We start from the raw sequence: 17,996 nt of genomic DNA, 5'->3' as shown, positions 1-17,996 counted from the left end.
GGAATTCTTCCAGCCACTTTACCAGCAGTGGGAGTGTTTCTACTTTCTTCTGAATAATGAAATAAAATGTTGTGATTTCATTTACTGATGTATACTGGGAAGCCCAGGCATACTGCAAATGTGCAGTTCTACATCATTTGATGGGAAAGGAGATGTCAGACTGGAATCCTCAGCAACATGCTGAGTTATTGCCCAACTTCCTCTTCCATAAGAATGCATTAAGGAAAATTGGGGATTTTTTTTCTCTCTGCACAGATCCATTTTCAAACTCATTTTTTCTAAAGCTGGCTTCTTCCCATGCAACAATGTGATCCTGTTCTATTTAGCTAGGAGACAGGCAGGCAGAATCAGGATCCACAATTTATTTCCAACATTCTATTGGGTTGACAAAATAAAGTTCTAAAATTTCTAGTCACTGCATACAAGATAAGAGAGGAAAAACAAACCTAAACATTTACACATCAAGCTGACAACTACCATTCAAAAGTTTTACTCGAAGAAGGCTTCTGAAAAGTTTTGGATCAAAAAGCATCCTTTACCAAGAGGTTCCTCCGTTCTTTTGCTTATGCACAAATTTGCTGTTGATGTGCACAAACAAACACTGGCTGCATCTTCTTGCTTACAGTTACAGTGCTAACCACATTTATATGGAAATTTCCATCAGTTTCAAGTATTATGACACATGTGTCACAGCTGGTTAAAACAAGAACTTCCTGAAAAGGACAATTAATTTTAATCTGCACTTTTACTCATGAACTTTTCTGAGTGTTAACATTAATTTTGGCATTTGCCACCTCTCAAAGCCATTCATACCACACTGGGTGGAATGAACTCGTCATTAATATGAATTCCTGGTATGATAGTTACAGTTTACTATCTGTGGTTTCCTCAAAACCAAATTTAATTTTGCATTTTATTAAAATGATAGCTGTTTTTTGAGGGGGTTGGGTATTAAGTAAATGGGAGTACTTTCCTCCCCTCAAATTCCCCTGCTCCCAGTCCTCCCATTAATTTTAAAACAAAAGCACAAAATATTGCAACGCCAATATTGGATCATTTTACCACTAAATTCTGGCAATGCTAGGCAGGCAGATGTGCCCACAGGCTACACGTTGCCCACCACTGTAATAAATCATGATTCCATACCATGCCTTTACACAATATGTCAGTCTAGCTATCGTCTATCAAGTTGTACAAAGCATCCATATGACTCTGGAAAGAAAGATAAGACTTATAAGGTAATTTATTTGATGCCAATCATCATAAAGCATTTTCTTTAGCAACATTTAAATTTACACTGTTCGAAGAAAGCTTACTTTCAGTAAAGGAGATAACAACAGGAAACAAAATTGCTCCAAAAGAAACAGAGATTCAACTGGCATGACAATAATAAGGAAGCGGGAGTACTTTGCCTAGTGCCCACATTAGTCTCATTCTGGTCCTGTAGAGAATAAGGAAAATGATCTTGAGGGAAATCAGCAGGCCAAGGTAAGAGGGGCTAAGCGGCATTTTTAAAATCCAGATCATCCAGGTAACATTCAGAAATAGCCGAGATGAAAACCTCTCTAATTCACTAAACTAGAAGGAGGTACAACAAAATCAAGAGTTGTATGTTACTGCTATTCGAATCAGTCTCAATAAAAAAGAGTTGTAGACATACTAGGGAGTTGATTTCTTTGTCTGGTTTATTTAATGGGGCTGACAAATACCAGTTGAAGACTTGTCCCCCCCTTTGTAATTGCCTTTTAATTGTGCTTTAATTGTTTTTAATTCCTATTGTTTTAGATGATACTGCCTTGGTTCTTGTTTTTAATTGGTATCTTGTTCTATCTGGTTTATATGATATTTCATTTTCCATTTTATTTGATATTATTGTAGATGTTTGTCATCTGTCCTTATAAGATTGTAAATCCTACAATCCTATAGAACCTCCTGTACCCTTCAAACAGTATACTGTACTGTCAGGGTCCAAAGACTTTAGGCATATGTTCCCTGCAGCCTTCAACCGTGACATACATCCATAAGTCCTTTGCTCTCACTACACTCTGCCAAACATTACCTACTGAAGCAGCTATCTAGCCAATTTCCCTGCAGAGGAAGAGGGGAAGAAGCAGCACACTCATTTACCAGATCATGCTGATTATCCCTGGTGGTTGCCACTTCCACATTTTTCAGTTCACACAGCTGTCCATACACCCTGTAATATATAGCTCAACTTTATCTTTTTAAGGAAGTACCGTACATCTACATTTTTAACTCAGGAAACCACAGCGAAGAGCATGCATTCTGTTATCTGATAGGGACATATATGCTATTTAATTGTGCCTGTTTTCTCCATAAATGAATATGCTGAGAGGTAAAATGGTGTGTGTGTATCTGTCTATCTATCTATCTTACCCAGAAGGGTGGGTTCTATTACTGGCAGTACCAATTCTAATAAACTTTCATAATAGAAGACGTTAGGGTGGAGGCCCAAATGTCAAGTTCCTACTTAGATGAATGAACAAACCATGTGTTTTAGAGCAACTCACTGTCTCATAGGGTTGTTATGCAAGCAAATTAAAAAGTCTATAGCCTCTGTTTCCCTCACTTCCACACCCTACACTCAAACTGTTCCTTTAGCCTGTTTGTAAGATTCTGTATGCTACAGAACTGTTCCAGCAAGAGCCTGTGATTAGATTTGTCATATAGGAGCCTTTACATGTACTGAACTGCAGTGGTGCCAGTAAATAAAAAGACTAATTCTTATAAAATCTGCCTTAACCATTTGCTATCACTATCCCTTCAAAAATAATTTAAAATACTGTCTAGTGGTAAAGGCACCAGGGTAGAAACCAGGAGAATGTGAATTCTAGTTCTGCCTTAAGCATGAAAGCCAGCTGGGTGACTTTGGACATCACCTTCTTTCAGCCCAATTCACTTCACAGGGTCATTGTTGTGAAGGAAATAGGAAGAGAAGGTAGTAGGTGTGTTCATGCCTTGAGGTATGTACAAAAATAATAAAGGCAGGATATAAATAAATGCATATAAATACTTCTTGGTATGTAGAAAGCACTTTTCCCTAGAGGTGAGTAGGATCTTGCCTTCCAAGATCAAAGCTTCCATACTGTATATGCCGGAAGGTGGCTGGAGTGAGCTATGCCTCTGAAGAGAACCTATTGACAGCTGGTGAGAAAAAAATAAAACCAGATACCCTCAAATCGAGCTCATTTCCTGGAGTTTCATGCAGTTTTCATGGTAGTTGATGGAAACCACTTGCCACTGCCACTTTTGGGATTTTTTTTTTTTTAATTTCCAAGTCAAGACTGCAATCCTGGGATTTCCTGATAGTCCCCTATCCAAATATAATATTAACTTGGTCCAACTCTAGTTGAGGTCAGTCAGGATCAATTAAGCACCTTCATCTATTGTGAATGGTTTCTACAGATGCTATATTTTTCTAAACCTATGGTTTAAATTCATAGGACAATATTCACAAATGATGCATAAACTTTTTAGAAAAGGACAACACAATTGCAGTAAAACCTATCAGAATTTATTTTGTTTCATTTTAATTTTTAGCCAAAGAAAAGGTGACCTTGGAAATGAAAGGGTGCTTCAGATACTGTCAACTTTGAAATGGCCTCCACAGGAGACTTGACTGGTAGCTATTAGGAGTTTCATCAGTGCCAATTAATGATCTTTTTCATTTTTTAGACAACTTTAAAACATCAGGAGTCTGATATTATTTTCCCCCAATGCATGTTTGAAACATTTGCCTTTTAATTATAGGTAGATCCATCAAGAAGCTTTGTTTATTTTGCTTTTAATGATTAGGTATTTTAAAGAGAGGAGCAAAAGATTTCTAAATATGTTGAAAAATAATTCTGTCTTGAGCAGTGACACCCTGTCCATCTGACTCACTTTTTCCTTTGTAGTTTCAGCTCCGTTTTTATGTAACTTGTAGTTTAGTCTAATAAAAATGTAACTTGCTCATTTTGTGGGAATTTTGCAAGACATACACATACCGATGTAGCAAAAAGGATAAGGGTCCTGCCATTTAGATTCAGAGACGGAATTTATCCTAAGGTGAAGAATCAAAGTCAGACGAAATGCCTTCTCTCTTTATTTCTAAATCTTATTCTGAAGGGTTTTCTTTGAATAACCAACCAAATTATTCCAAACTTTACCTGAAGATTTAACAAGTTCTGTGTTTTTTGCTTGATTCATAGAATTTTTTTGAATCCATGTGATATCACTGATGAGCCAAAGCAGTAAAACCAAGCTACTCTTGACAGAACAAACTTCATCTGTTAAAGAAAAAAAAATATATCTAAAAAAATACATTCTGTCTGATTATCTTTTCCCAGGAATGGGGTTTTAAGCTTTAAGAGCTTTGCTTTTTTACACAGAAAATCAGATATTCTCATGATTTTAGGATTTATATAGTTCCTAAAAGAAAAGATTTCACTCATGCAAAGGGGGAAGGGGGCAGGAACAGGAGGACTGAAGGGAAAAAGGAATTCACATAAGTTCCAGATCTGATATTAAGAGCCATATCAGAAACATACCATTCTTTATGTGGTAAATATAATTGTTATAGTTGCACAGTATTTTATTCTTAAAATATAAATTTTGAACCCTAGCAGAAGTATAGCACTTTGGATTACCTGCAAAACCTAAGGGGAAAAAACTAAAACATAGTAACAGTGTCTTTTCAATGCCCACAAGTCATAATACTTTAAACATATGAAGATATTATTGTTGATAATGATATATTATCTGGATGAACCTTGGGCTGTTGTCAATCTAGAACTTTCTTCAATAAAAAGGATGATGGTAAATAGCAGGTAATTTGAAATAATTTAAACAAAGCTACCTGGTTAGAAAATTTCAGTTGTATATTCTGAATTGGGCATTGGGTCAGATTAATTACTACAACTCTTGTATCTCTTTTCACATCTCACCTTGTTGTATTACTAAATTGTAAAGAGATGGGCCAATTTAAGATTTCCTCTTATAATGAAGATTCAAATTGTAGTGTTCAAGCTGTATACATCCACTTCAGGAAGTAAATAGGAAAAGGAAGAGGGGTACAGTAATATATCTAGAACAGTAATATATGCCCCAAAACATTTTTACTTTCTCTTTAAAGAGAAGTAAAAACATGTTTATGGGCACATTATTTCACATTTCAGTTGACATAATCAAAGATTTACATGCTTGTGAAGACAGCGTGCAAATCATTACACAGAGAGAAAATTAAGTGGCCCAGATAGTGAGATTAAATGTTTATCCAAACCACCCAGGTCCCCAGACACAGAAACAGCATCCAGTAATGTGATTTTTTTCTTCCTCTGATATTTGGATGAATACCATTCAGAGCCAATGTTCTCCCTCAGATAGAGACCACAATCAAAAGCACTGCAGGACACAGGCTTCTGTTTCTATCATGGATATAACACTCAAGGAATTTTATATACAGTTGTGCCAAGAAAGCAGGAAAAAACTTCATGCTGGAATGTTTCTCTTTCTGAATGTTCCCTCCACCTGGAACCTTTTCCATCAAGAAGGGGGGAAGGAAATGTCATAAACTATTGTCCAGAAACTCCTTCTCTAGTTATAGTCCTCCATAAAATCACTGCCTGTTTGGAACTTGAATTCACAGAGGAATAAAAATAAAATTAATCCCCTTCTCTCTCCCGAGCAATTTATCTTCTCTTCTCCTGATTGATGGTTTTATAATCCTTACTAAATCTGTCACTCCTTTCCTCCCTTCCGCCAGGCTCTTTCTGAAGCCTGGGCAGAGAAACAAGTAGTTCATTTGTGCAAGGTCATCATAACCATGGTCCATTCCCTCACAATGTTTCATGGACTTTGGATCCTTCAAATAAAGAAAACCACAGAGTTCACCCCTTCAAGTTCAGGAGGAGAAAACAAAAGGTGGTTTCCCTCGCTGGATTAATTTCTGTGCCAGGGAAAGCAAGATAGAGGTGTAGGGAGAGGTCATATCTGGTCTTTAACAGATACATGCCCCAAGGAAAGCATTGAGAGAGAGAAAGAAAGAGAGAGAGAGAGAGAGAGAGAGAGAGAGAGGGAGGGAGGGAGAGAGAGAGAGAGAGAGAGAGAGAGAGAGAGAGAGAGAGAGAGAGAGAGAATAATTATCCACTAAGCTGCATCTGTATATCTCTATATGGGATCATACAGCAGGAAGGCCTATGCAGCAACAAAAAGGACAATTCTACATAACCCCCCACCCACCTGCTACTAAGAGAAAAAAAGTCAGATTCGACGGAAAATATCCCAAAAATGCAAAGAATTAATAATATTCCTCCCTGCACCATCACTTTCAATGAAGTAGGCCTACTGCCTATTGCCCATTCTAAACCTGTTCAGGAAGCACCCAATTCTGTGTAAAGAAACTGGTTCTCTGGATGGGGACCAACAGCTGCCATATCCATATGGAACACCGCTCAGTACAAAAGCTAACTATACCATGCTGGAAATGGGAAGTCGAGGCAGTAAGGAGAGACACTAGTTGGGCCTCCATCTGGTCCAAATGGAAAATCTGAAACAGGGCCTCATCTTTTAGAAGTGGACATACCCCAATGAAAGCCACGGAGGATGGAAAACTCTCTCCAAAAATAGGGGCAAAAATATTTTAAGTTCCAAATTTCAGCAAAACAGGTCTGGATGAGAAAAAAAAACCTCTTAATTCTTAAAGAAGGAAATGAAGCTGATGAGAATCTAAAGTTTGGAATATGTATCTCAGCTTCTGAATTACACAATGTGGTCAGACATTCCTGCAGGTTATATTATCCTGTCTTGTTTTTTCCTCCCATACTATTTCGGACATATATCAGATTTGCCAGCCTAGCCTAAGACAGTTTAATGGCACATTTTATTTTATACAAAGTAAACTGAATTTTTGTGAACTTATATTTCAACACTACCACTGTACTTGAAGGAGTAGAAACATTCACTGCTAGTTTGTTATAGTGTGTTGCATGAAACCATCCACTGTGATTTATTCAGTAAATCAGATTTAAGCAAGCCATGAATTAATGCACAAGCTCAATCAAGTTTATCCCTTAATTCCAATGAGGCAGAGAAGGTTGAAAAGGAACACCAGAGAGAAGGACTATAATTTCTTCTCCTCTGCTTCTGCCACTAACAAAACAGTTTTACTCCACCTCACTGTAGGGCCAGCTCTACATATTTAAGAATGACACTCCCTACCGTAGGAATTAAAGAGCCTGAGGTACAATAGATTAAAGAATGTTAGCCTGGTTTACTTTTTTTATAGATATTTTTTATCCTGACTATTTTAATTCAATGCAAGGACACACATAATGTTCCTTCTGCCTATTTTTCACACAGCAGCAACACTGTGAGGTGGGTTGGGTTGAGAGAGAGAATGACTAGCCCATGGTCACCCAACTGGCTTTCATGCTTAAGGTGGGACTAAGACTCCTGGTTTCTAGGCTAACACTTTAACCAGTAGACCAACTTTTGTCTCATAATCACTTCCCTACCTGCCAATCACATATTGTGATATTATATAACAAAAATATATTTTACAGAGAGGCAACTGAGGCACAGAGTACAACATATAACATAGCCCCACAAGTCAGTTTGATAAAAAAAAAGGCTATATGTAGAGTTCCTTATGATACAAAAAGAATAAGTAGTTTTGCAATTCTTCCAACTTCCCTCCAAGAAACCAATGCAATGAAAAAGTTAGACTTTCACATTCAACATCTTTTTCTTTTAACTCTTGGTTTCATTATAATCTCTCCTCTACAATATCCTGAACAAAGTGGTTAATGATCTCATTCATTTTTAAGAATCTAATTGTTTTCTGTGCATGGTCTAGCTGCAGGGTAGGCAACCTTGGTTCTTTTATGACTCGTGGACTTCAACTCCCAGAATTCCTGAGCCAGCCATGCCATACTGGCTCAGGAATTCTGGGAGTTGAAGTCCACAAGTCATAAAAGAGCCAAGGTTGCCTACCCCTATGTTTCCCATTTAATGAAATAAAACAGCTGTCCCCAAACTTTCTGGCTCCACAGACCAGTAGCAGCAGCAGCAGCAGCAGCAGCAGCAGCAGCAGCAGGGGAGAGGCGATGGTTTCACGCGTGCAACCTAATCCCATGCATGGGCAAATGGAGCTTTGCCCACTTGCCCACCACTTGCGTGGACCAGTTTCCAACAGGCCACAGACCAATAGCAATCCGCGGACAAGGGGTTAGGGATTCCTGAAATAAAAGATTCATAAGTCCAACACTCCTCCTCACAGCTATTCAGAAAGAAGAACTTATGGAAAGTGTAAGGAATCAAAATTCCAGGTTCTCTGGCTCATAGGATTACCATTACATTCTAGTACAATTCAAAACACTTATATACCTTTTCAGATTAAAGTTAATGGGTTTACATCCTCCCAATTAAAAGATTACCACCATATTTGCTTCAAAATTCTGCTCAAGGGCAAAATAGGTGACGATTCATTATTTTACTTTTTAAAATCAGCACTTTAAAAAAAAGGCATTTATTGAAATGCCTGAGAAGTTTTACCAGAAAGAACTTCAGTTGCTTTTCCTACCGTCAGCAGTCAGTTATATTGCTCAATGACATGAGCAGGAAAAATGAATTACACACATTGAAAACAAAATGCAAATGTCCAGAATTTCTGTAAAAGCAGAAGATCCATGGTAGTATACTATATTGAAAACTGAGTAAATCTTACAATACTTTTGGTTACTCTAAAGAAGAGAAACAAGTTAACTAACTAAACAATAAGTGGTCACAGATTTAATATTAAATGTCTACTTTAATAGCAAGCAAATATCACTCACCCAAGAAATTTGATTACTAACCCCCAATCAATATAATTCAGAAGAATAGCAAATCTTCAAGGCAAAAAGCAGCATGAAAGAGTTCAAGTAAAAGTAATTAACAACTTGATTTAATTTATTTAAATCTTAAAGTAGGGTTTCTCATTCACTATAGCAAGGGTACCTAGTCTTTTAAAGAAGCACTATTATGGGCTGTTTAATGCTGTCCTAAGGGTCATACTACCAAAATCAATACTTTTTAGTTATGGGAATAGGATTACTCCCAGCATAATTAATAATTTCCTCTTTTATCACATGAAGAATTACAGGTTGTTGCAATTTTTGGAGGACCTTTGAAAAATGAACCCAGAGTTTTAAGGATGCAAATGTTATTTTGGGACAACACATTATATGCCTCTGCCACAGAGTTAGTTGTTGGATCAAAGCTGGATTTTTATTATTGCTAATTTGTATGGTGGGTAACTGTTACTAGTCTTCATTTGTATGGCTTCCTCTAAGATCTCAGTTCTGACTTCATCTGTTTGACAGTTTTATTTAATCTATTATCAGTTGAACTGGAAAACAAGTCTGATCAAAAATGACAAATTTACTGTAATAAATTAAGCCCACCCAAGGAAAGTTCTCAATCCAAATGAACTCACAGATTAAATTGACCCCGCACAAAGTCTAAAGTTGGAAGACTTTGGTTAGATATTGCTGAACTAAAATTTTCAGCATCCTTCATAATTGGCCAGGATGCCTGAGAGTTGCAGTTCAGCAACATAAGAAAATCCACAGAATCTTTTTCTGCTGGCCAGCATTATTTCTCCTGTGGGTTTTTTGCCTTCCTATTTTCATCTCCTGCAGATTATCTGCAGTCACATGGTCAGAACTTAATCTCAGATCATGTGAAATGTAAAAGAAATGCACGTTGGTAGCACCTACCAAGTAACTTCCCCAGCACCATCCTTCCTATGATGCAGCCTTTGCTTTCATGCAGGACTGGAGTGTGTACACAATAGCAAGCCAAAATGGGATTTGCTTCCTTGTGTTTTATCACACATGTGAATTCAACTACTGTGGCACATAAACAATCCTTTCTGGTTAAATATACTGGGTGGATTCAACAAATTGTAGTTTCTTTAATAAATCATGATTATATAAACCATCGCTTTGCATGTGTAAAAAAAAATGCAAATTCATAAAATGACCTGAACACCTCTTCTTCTATAAATTAAGCCATGCTTATAATAATCCTAACTTACTTCCTGCTTCCAGTGACAGAGCCACAACATGCATTGCAACACTAAGCAACTGGTTCATTCCATGAGACAAGCAGTATTCAGTGCGCCAGAAAATGGCTAATTCTGCATCCTAGCAAGTATAACTGTCACATATAACTTTATCCTTAGAAAACAAGCAGCCTAGGAATTTGACAGTGCAAAAGGCCTCCACAGAAGGTTAAAATATCTGGGCCTCTGCAAAGCCTGGCACACATACTGAACTAACAATATATTTTGGCAATGAGGTCAATGAGAAGCTGTCCTTGTGCCAGTGACCCGAGCTGAACAACCAGCCTTATAATACCATCCTCTGCTAAGAACAGGTAACTTACAAAAGAATTATGCATTTGATGAGAAGCACAGGCAAACTTGTCTTACAAGCTGGATGCATTTTTTTTTTTTTGCAAACGGCTCAGCAGTTTAAAAATGGAAACTATAAAATGGTTAGTTGCACCACATTTTAACAAAACGCTTGCTCCTTATGCACTAAAAAGGACCTTTAAAAGAAAAGATGTTCTAACTTGTGTGTGACCTTCAGCAGTTGCAAGTCATTCAATAAGTCAGTATTAGAGATAAAATAAAGTAGGAACCTAAGCTCATGATGTGCCTAACCCTTTCATGACATCTCAGTGCAGCTATGGTAGCCAGGCTCATAGTTTAGTGACAAGGCTACATTTACCAGATAAAATCTGAGTGTCATAAGGAGGGAAATCAAATAGGAGGAAGCTGCCGATTCTATTTATGTTCTTCAGGCATGGAAAGAAATGGGTGGCACTCCTCAAGTTTCTAAAGGCTACCAAGGCATTACTTTGCCACTCCTACTCCAACTACTTGAATTAAGTTTGTTCCTAATGGGACTAGACTGCTACAACCAGATTCCTCTTCTCATCAACTCAGAAACACAGCAGGTGGTTGGTAACAGTGGTCGCCCCCTAGGACTTGCGTGTCTTGCAGGTTGTACAGCACACCTTCTGGTGCTAAGAAGTGTTGGTGTTCAGTCAGAATTGGCCTGAATGCCTAGCTTTAGCCCACTGCGTTTCCTCCTCCCGCACCTTCTATATTCACTTTTCCAGCAAGTTTTTAAAACCTACCAGGCTACAACCCCTTTGCTATTTTTTTCATGGAGGAATCAACGAACAGATAGATACGACCCTTCATCTTGCTTCTACCTAGGAAAAGGTACAAAATGACTCTATAGAGGTATATCCAGCTGGATTTGGAGGGGACTGAACGCCTTTCTCTCTCTGGGTCAATGAATTCCCGATGCCGGACCTTGTGTACGTTTACCCAGAAGTAAAGCCCGCAAGAGTCAAAGGGAATTTCCATTGAGAGCAGCCAGGTTCGTCTTTCTCCCGGATCACCCTCCAGATCCTCCGGGTGGGAGATCCAGTGAGGGGGGGGGCGATACTCACCGCCTTCAGCTGCTCCAGCCGGTCCTTCATCGTGGTCGGGTGCGGCTCCTCTCCCTCGGCCAAGCAGGGAGCCCAGGAGACCTGTGCACTGGGAGGGCTCCTCCAGGAAGTGGAATCCCAGCGCGAAGCCCAAAGCGAAGCTTCCTCCTCTTTTGCTCACTCTCTAGGAGGGGCATCCAAGTTGCACCAGGGCGGGAGGGAGAGCGTACATGCCGGCATCCCCAGCCCACCCCGCGCAATCTCAATCTGGCTCTCGCTCCCCCGGCGAGCCTGATCCTCCGGCGCTGAGCTGGCTGCAGCTGCTAATCCTCGGTGACAGACGCGGAGGGAAAGAAAAGGGGGAGGGGGACGGGAGAGCGGAGGCTCCGCCCCCTTTACCTGGGCAGAAAGCTCTCTTAAAGAGACATCGGCCCGGACAAGCGGCTCTGTTAAAGAGGAGTCGTGGCTTCGCCCGGGACAATATTGACGACACGCTTTTATGACTCCCGCGACTTCCTCTTGTTCTAGGTTGGGTTGTTTTATAAGCAGTAACAAGCCGAACGGCAAGTCCCTGAAATCACACCGTGACCAGGTGAGGACGGCTGAACATCCGCGAGCGCGGTTTGGCTTCGTTGACTTTTAGCAGAAGGAAAACAAAACAAAAAAAAAACCTTGCAGGAACAAGCCAAGAGGTGAGTATCTGGGAAGTTTTTAAAAGAGAACCAGTCATGGGAAATAGGCCTAAAGGTCGGAAGGCAGAAATGGGTCAAGAGAAGAGAGAACGCCACTGTTTCCCCGCAGGCTTTTGAACAATCAGGGATGTAATCATTTCCGGAGCCCAAGGTAAAAAGAATTGCACCAGCTGCCTTTCATGCTGAGGTCTGTCCAGGCCAACGATTCTCTCTGCAATAGAGGAAACGGCAGAACCTATTAAGAAATTTGCTAGAATGGAGATACAGGTAGCCCTTGATTTGCAACAGTTTATTTTAGTGACGTTCAAAGTTACAACAGCACTAAAAAAAAAAAGTGACTTATGGCCATTTTTCACACTTACAACCACTGCAGCATCCTCATGCGTACGTGATCAAAATTCAGATGCTAGACCACAGACTGATAGTTATGACTCTTGCAGTGTCCTGGGGTCATGTGATCACTTTTTGTGACCTTCTGACAAGCAGAGTCAATGGGGGAAACCAGATTCACTTAACAACCATGTTACTAACTTAACAACTGCGGTGATTCACTTAACAAGCGTGGCAAGAAAGGTCATAAAATGGGGCAAAATTCACTTAACAAATGTCTCGTTTGATAACAGAAATTTTGGGGTCACTTGTGGTCGTAAGTCGATGACTACCTGTAGTAAATCTGCTCTTTGGCTGAGAGATTTCATGGGAGAGCAAAGAAGCAGCCATCTAGAAAAGGAAGAGTGAATAATCCTGTATATAAATACATACTAAAATTATCCGGCTTACAAACTTGTCATGAAAATATGGGTGAGTAGCAAAACTGTATTTAAGTATACTAAAACTACATACATCATATACATTATATCAAATTGGACTGTGGGTAATTTTGTATAGGAAAATATTTTTTAAAAAGAGGGAGAATGGGACACCAGTCCATTAACCTTTCCCCCCCCCCCGGAGTCTAAAACTGAATCCTGTCCTGGAATTTCTCCTTGCTTAAAGTGGGGCACCTGCAGCCCGTTGGAGAGGGTTATCATGAGATGGAATACTGAACTTGCAAGATAATTTATCTCCCCCACCACCACATCAAAAAAATATATTAAATTCAGTCTTATGAAATCTCTGAATCTCACTCAGAATTCTGCAGTCATTGGTGGAGAAATTTCTCCTATATCAGGGGTAGGCAACCTTGGCTCTTTTATGACTCGTGGACTTCAATTCCCAGAATTCCTGAGCCAGCATGGCTCAGCTTGGAAACTTTCCCTTTCCCCTCAGCATGGCTGGCTCAGGAATTCTGGGAGTTGAAGTCCACGAGTCGTAAAAGAGCCAAGGTTGCCTACGCCTGTCCTATATGGAAACAGAATGATCTTTATTTGAAAACCTCCAGTGATGGAACATCCACAACTCCAGGAAGCAAGTTATTCCATTGTTTAATTGTTCTTACTGTCCGAAAAGTTCTCCTTACTTCTAGGTAAGATCTCTCATTGTCAAACTTTCACCTATTACTTCTTTTCCTGCCTCTGGTGCTTTGGAGAATAAGTCAATCCCCTCTTCTCTGTGACAGTTGAGTAGTTTTAAACTGTTTGAATTACATAAAGCTTCTTGATAGTTTTTGCTTCCTTTTTCAGTATTATACATTTGGTATTTATCCCCTTGTTCATTTATTTCATCATAAGATATTGTCTCATTTATAAGACATAAGAAAATTGTGTCCCACTTAAAGCATTGTGGGTTCATATCTTTCCCTCATGAAAAGAAACACAGTGTTATTTATAAAATATAAGACATTTATTCTAGGCAGCGGGCCATTTCTGCTGTGGTGCCCATATTATGGAATTTTATGTCCCCAGAAATAAAGCTGGCCTCCCAACCTGATTATGCCTCAGGGGACAGGTGGGCACTCCTGAGGTGACTCCCTTATTAATATTGTCATTATTAAATTATTAAATTCCTTCCATTTATTATTTTCTTCTCCTGTTCTAGCTCTGCTTTTATAATTTCTAATTCTTTGCAGTAATTAGTATATAATGGTTTTAACTAATGGTTGTCATATTTATTTACTGTTTTTATTGGATTGTTGTATGCTGTCCAAAGTCTCTTTCTGTGAGGTGGGTGGCCATATAAATTTGAGTAATAAATAAATTTGAAAGTAATAATATCCAAGCCATTTTTTGCCATTTAGTTTTTAGTAAAGACAATCAAATAAAGTTGCTTTCAACTTCATGACATTCTTATTCTTTTTTTGTTAGCGGCTGAAGCAATGAATGAGGACCCCAGTGTCCATTCTCACCAGTGGAAAGGTTATGGGAAACCCATAAGCTGGGATTCAGTGTTCAGGGTATCAAACAGTATCCAACAAAAATTCTTGATGACATACTACACTAAGCATCTCATTTAATTTGTAAGAGCACAGTTGCCACCATCTTGCCATCAACTCTTTAATTGTCACAGCTCTTTGATTAAAGTCCGCCATTTATTGATTTCTATTTCAATCAAATTGGCTTCCATTTCCGGTTATCAAAATGTGAAAGCCACAAATTCCAAAGTTTAACTATGCTCTATATGTATATGAAAGACTATTTCTTTTTGTCTGTCTCAAATCTGCCATTATTTAACCTGAAGAGGAGAATTAGAATAATTCCACCTATCTTTGGTCTCTACTGTTGTTCCACCCATCTTTGGTCTCTACTATTTGTGATTCAAGTATGGAGAGTTTTGAACTGCAGAAAAAAAATGATTGCATTACTTTTTCTGAATTTTTGAGAACCATGGAAAATTAAAATTCTAAATGTCAGCGAGACACTCTGAGGATAGAGGTGATTCTCTGGTGCAAACTAATGGAGAAATTAATGTTCTCCCTCATCATGTGTCAAATATACACTTGCTAGAACATATTGTTGGTTAACAAATTGCAATGCTCAGGGCAGAATCGTCTTGCTGCTTGCCATCATTTACATTGTAGTGGGATTGCAAACCCTAGTGACCTATCCATACCTCTTGATCTATGAAATTTCTGCTTGATATTTACAGTCATTGGAGTCCCAAGGTTAAAATCTGCCTTCTCTCACAACTGGTTAGACTTAATCCCATGGTGTAGTAAGAACCTCACAATTCAGGACTGCAGTCTCCAAAGGCAGGCTGGTTGGACATAAAATGGAGGGTACCTACATTTCTTACAAGCTGAAAATGTTTTGCTTTAGAACAAATGCTCGTTCGGGGCTTTGTTGGATAGATGGCACAGAGATAGGTTCATTACTTAGGTGATAAGAGATGTCGTTCCCAATGGCTATGTATGTTTTAGTCGTGCATATTGCCTAATATGATATTTATTTATTATATTTTTAATCTGCCTTTATTATTTTTATAAATAAGGCAGCAAACATACATAATACTCTTTCTTCCTCCTATTTTTTTCCTAAAAGAAGTTGTCTCATGACACAATCTTTCCTTGAGTAAAATCCACCAGCAACACTAAAGGTACTGATAGCTACTTCTATAAATACAGGTAGTCCTTGACATACAACCGTTCATTTAGTGACTGTTCAAAGTTACAGTGGCACTGAAAAATGTGACTTATGACCATTTGTCACATTTATGACCATTGTAGCAATCCCTATAGTTACATGATTTATAATTGGATGCTTGACAATTGACTCAGATTTATGACGGTTGCAATGTCCTGGAGTCACGTGATCTCCTTTTGTGCCCTTCTGACAAGCAAAGTCAATGGGGAAACCAGATTCACTTAACAACTTTATTACGAATTTAAGAACTGCAGTGATTCACTTAACAAATGTAGTGAGAAAAGTCGTAAAATGGAGCAAACTCACTTAACACATTTCTCAATTAACAGCATAAATTTTGGGCTCAGTTGTAGCCGTAAGTTGAGGACTACCAGTATTCATTGGTTAGTTAAACTATTGTATGAATTTGAAGTGGGACTATGTGATCTCTCCAGGATTCTCTTAATTCTTCAGAGCTAAAGTTTTCTCTGAATGAAGTTATCTAAATGACATCTAATTTAAAATTTTATCTCCTAAAGCCGATTCTCATGATTCATGATTATGTTTCGGTGGTTAGAAGAGAAGCAGTGTGACATAGGGTTGATGTAGAACTGGCATCATATTCGAGTTGTTCCCCACTCATGAAAGTTCACTGGTTGACTTTGCACCATTCACTCACTCTCCCAACCCAACTCATCACCCAGGACTGTTGTTTTGGAGATAGAGAAATGACAACAGATGGCAAAAAATACACAAGTACTCAAACTGGCAATAGGAGCTGGAGCAGCCAATGAGAAAATGGATATTAATTCTTCCCTTTCTAGGATTCAACAAAAGGTATGAATAAGGTCTGTTTATAGCTGGAACTAGAAATGTATGCTCAAGTTAGGGGAAAAAAATATAAGAAACTGGTCTCTGCAGAATCACATGAATTCTTTTAAAAATGTAACGGATTGAGAATAGAATTCTCTTGGAAAGTTTATAATTCCACAGATGTGTCAAAGACCTCCAATTACCTTCTTCCAAGAAAAAATAATTCTGGGTAAGTGGTAGCATCTCTGAAAATTGTCACAGCTAGAAATGGTATACCGCACATCACCATCTTGCCCAGCTCCTTTAAAATTACAGGTAGTCCTCAAGCTACGACCACAACTGAGTCCAACATTTCTGTTGCTAAGTGAAACATTTCTTAAGTGGACTTTGCCCCATTTTACGACCTTTCTTGTTACAGTTGTTAAATGATTCACTGCAGTTAAGTTAGTGACATGGTTGTTAAGTGAATCTGGCTTCCCCATTGACTTTACTTGTCGGAAGGTTGCAAAAGGGGATCACGTGACTCCAGGAGATGCTGCAACCGTCATAAATATGAGTCAGTTGCCAAGCGTCTGAATTTTGATCAGATGACCATGGGGATGCTGCAATGGTCATGTAAAGAATGATCATAAGTCACTTTTTTTTCAGTGCCATTGTAACGTTGAACGGTCACTAAATGAACTGTTGTAAATCGACTATTTTCCTTAAAGAAAAGTATGTTGTCTTCTGTGTTCTCCCAGAAAATATTTTCCTTAGTGCCATCTTTTCTTTTCAGGAATTAGGAAAGACCTTCCTAGCTTTGAAAAATGAAAACCTTAGAGGATATCTAAAATCCTCCCCACTCCCCCACCGCAAACACTGCATAAAGAAAAAAAATCCATTGTATTAGAAGGCACTACCTACTTGGGAATCAAGACTGATCCTTGGAATCCTGAAGATCAGCATTCCATAGCTAGCTGACAAATAGACTTTGTACAGTTGGGGGTAGAAAAGCCATTTTAGAAAAGCCATGTCTGAGATCCTAACCATTTCCCTGCCAATCAGCACTGATAGCCCCCTGAAATGGTACAGTTGTGCTTTTCTCTTTACCTTTTATAGGATTTATTAAACATAAACATGTTTTTAGCATTTGGGCAGGATCAGAGACTTAACATTCCAGTACATCATGCAGTAGCCTCACAAGACAGCCTCATGTTGTCTCCCCCTAGGGCTGGGAGATGAGCAACAGTGGCATATTCATGATTATCTAGCACATTTGTGGTTAAATATTCCTTCCCGCTTATGTACCACACAGACTCTTTCAAGAATAATTCAGCCTTCCAAATGCCTGCATGACACAAACAACTTATCCAGCTGGATTTTTTTTTAGGAAAAATACTAAGAAAAAATGTGGTAATTCTAGACCTATCTATCCACTTATTATTATACTTGTACCCTATCTTTCTTGGGGAAACTTGGGAGTACATGGCAGTATCTCTCCAAATTTTTATTTTCCCCTCACTGGACT

At 38.7% G+C, this 17,996-nt stretch overlaps 1 protein-coding gene across 1 annotated transcript in view; it reads right to left on the bottom strand.

The window, feature by feature from the left end:
• Positions 1–11,749, bottom strand: part of STX3 (syntaxin 3) — a 34,642-nt gene extending 22,893 nt beyond the window's left edge. The window contains exon 1 of the mRNA XM_015819718.1: positions 11,509–11,749. Coding sequence (XP_015675204.1) covers positions 11,509–11,538 — 30 coding nt within the window. The 5' untranslated portion in view covers positions 11,539–11,749. The remainder of the gene's footprint in view (positions 1–11,508) is intronic.
• Between the last annotated feature and the right edge of the window lie 6,247 nt (positions 11,750–17,996).

The sequence above is a fragment of the Protobothrops mucrosquamatus genome, unplaced genomic scaffold (genome assembly GCF_001527695.2).
Source record: "Protobothrops mucrosquamatus isolate PMUCROS unplaced genomic scaffold, P.Mucros_1.0 scaffold970, whole genome shotgun sequence".
In the NCBI taxonomy this organism is placed as follows: Eukaryota; Metazoa; Chordata; class Lepidosauria; order Squamata; family Viperidae; genus Protobothrops; species Protobothrops mucrosquamatus.
Note: the sequence above shows the minus strand (reverse complement) of the source record. Positions and strands in the feature narration are given on the sequence as shown.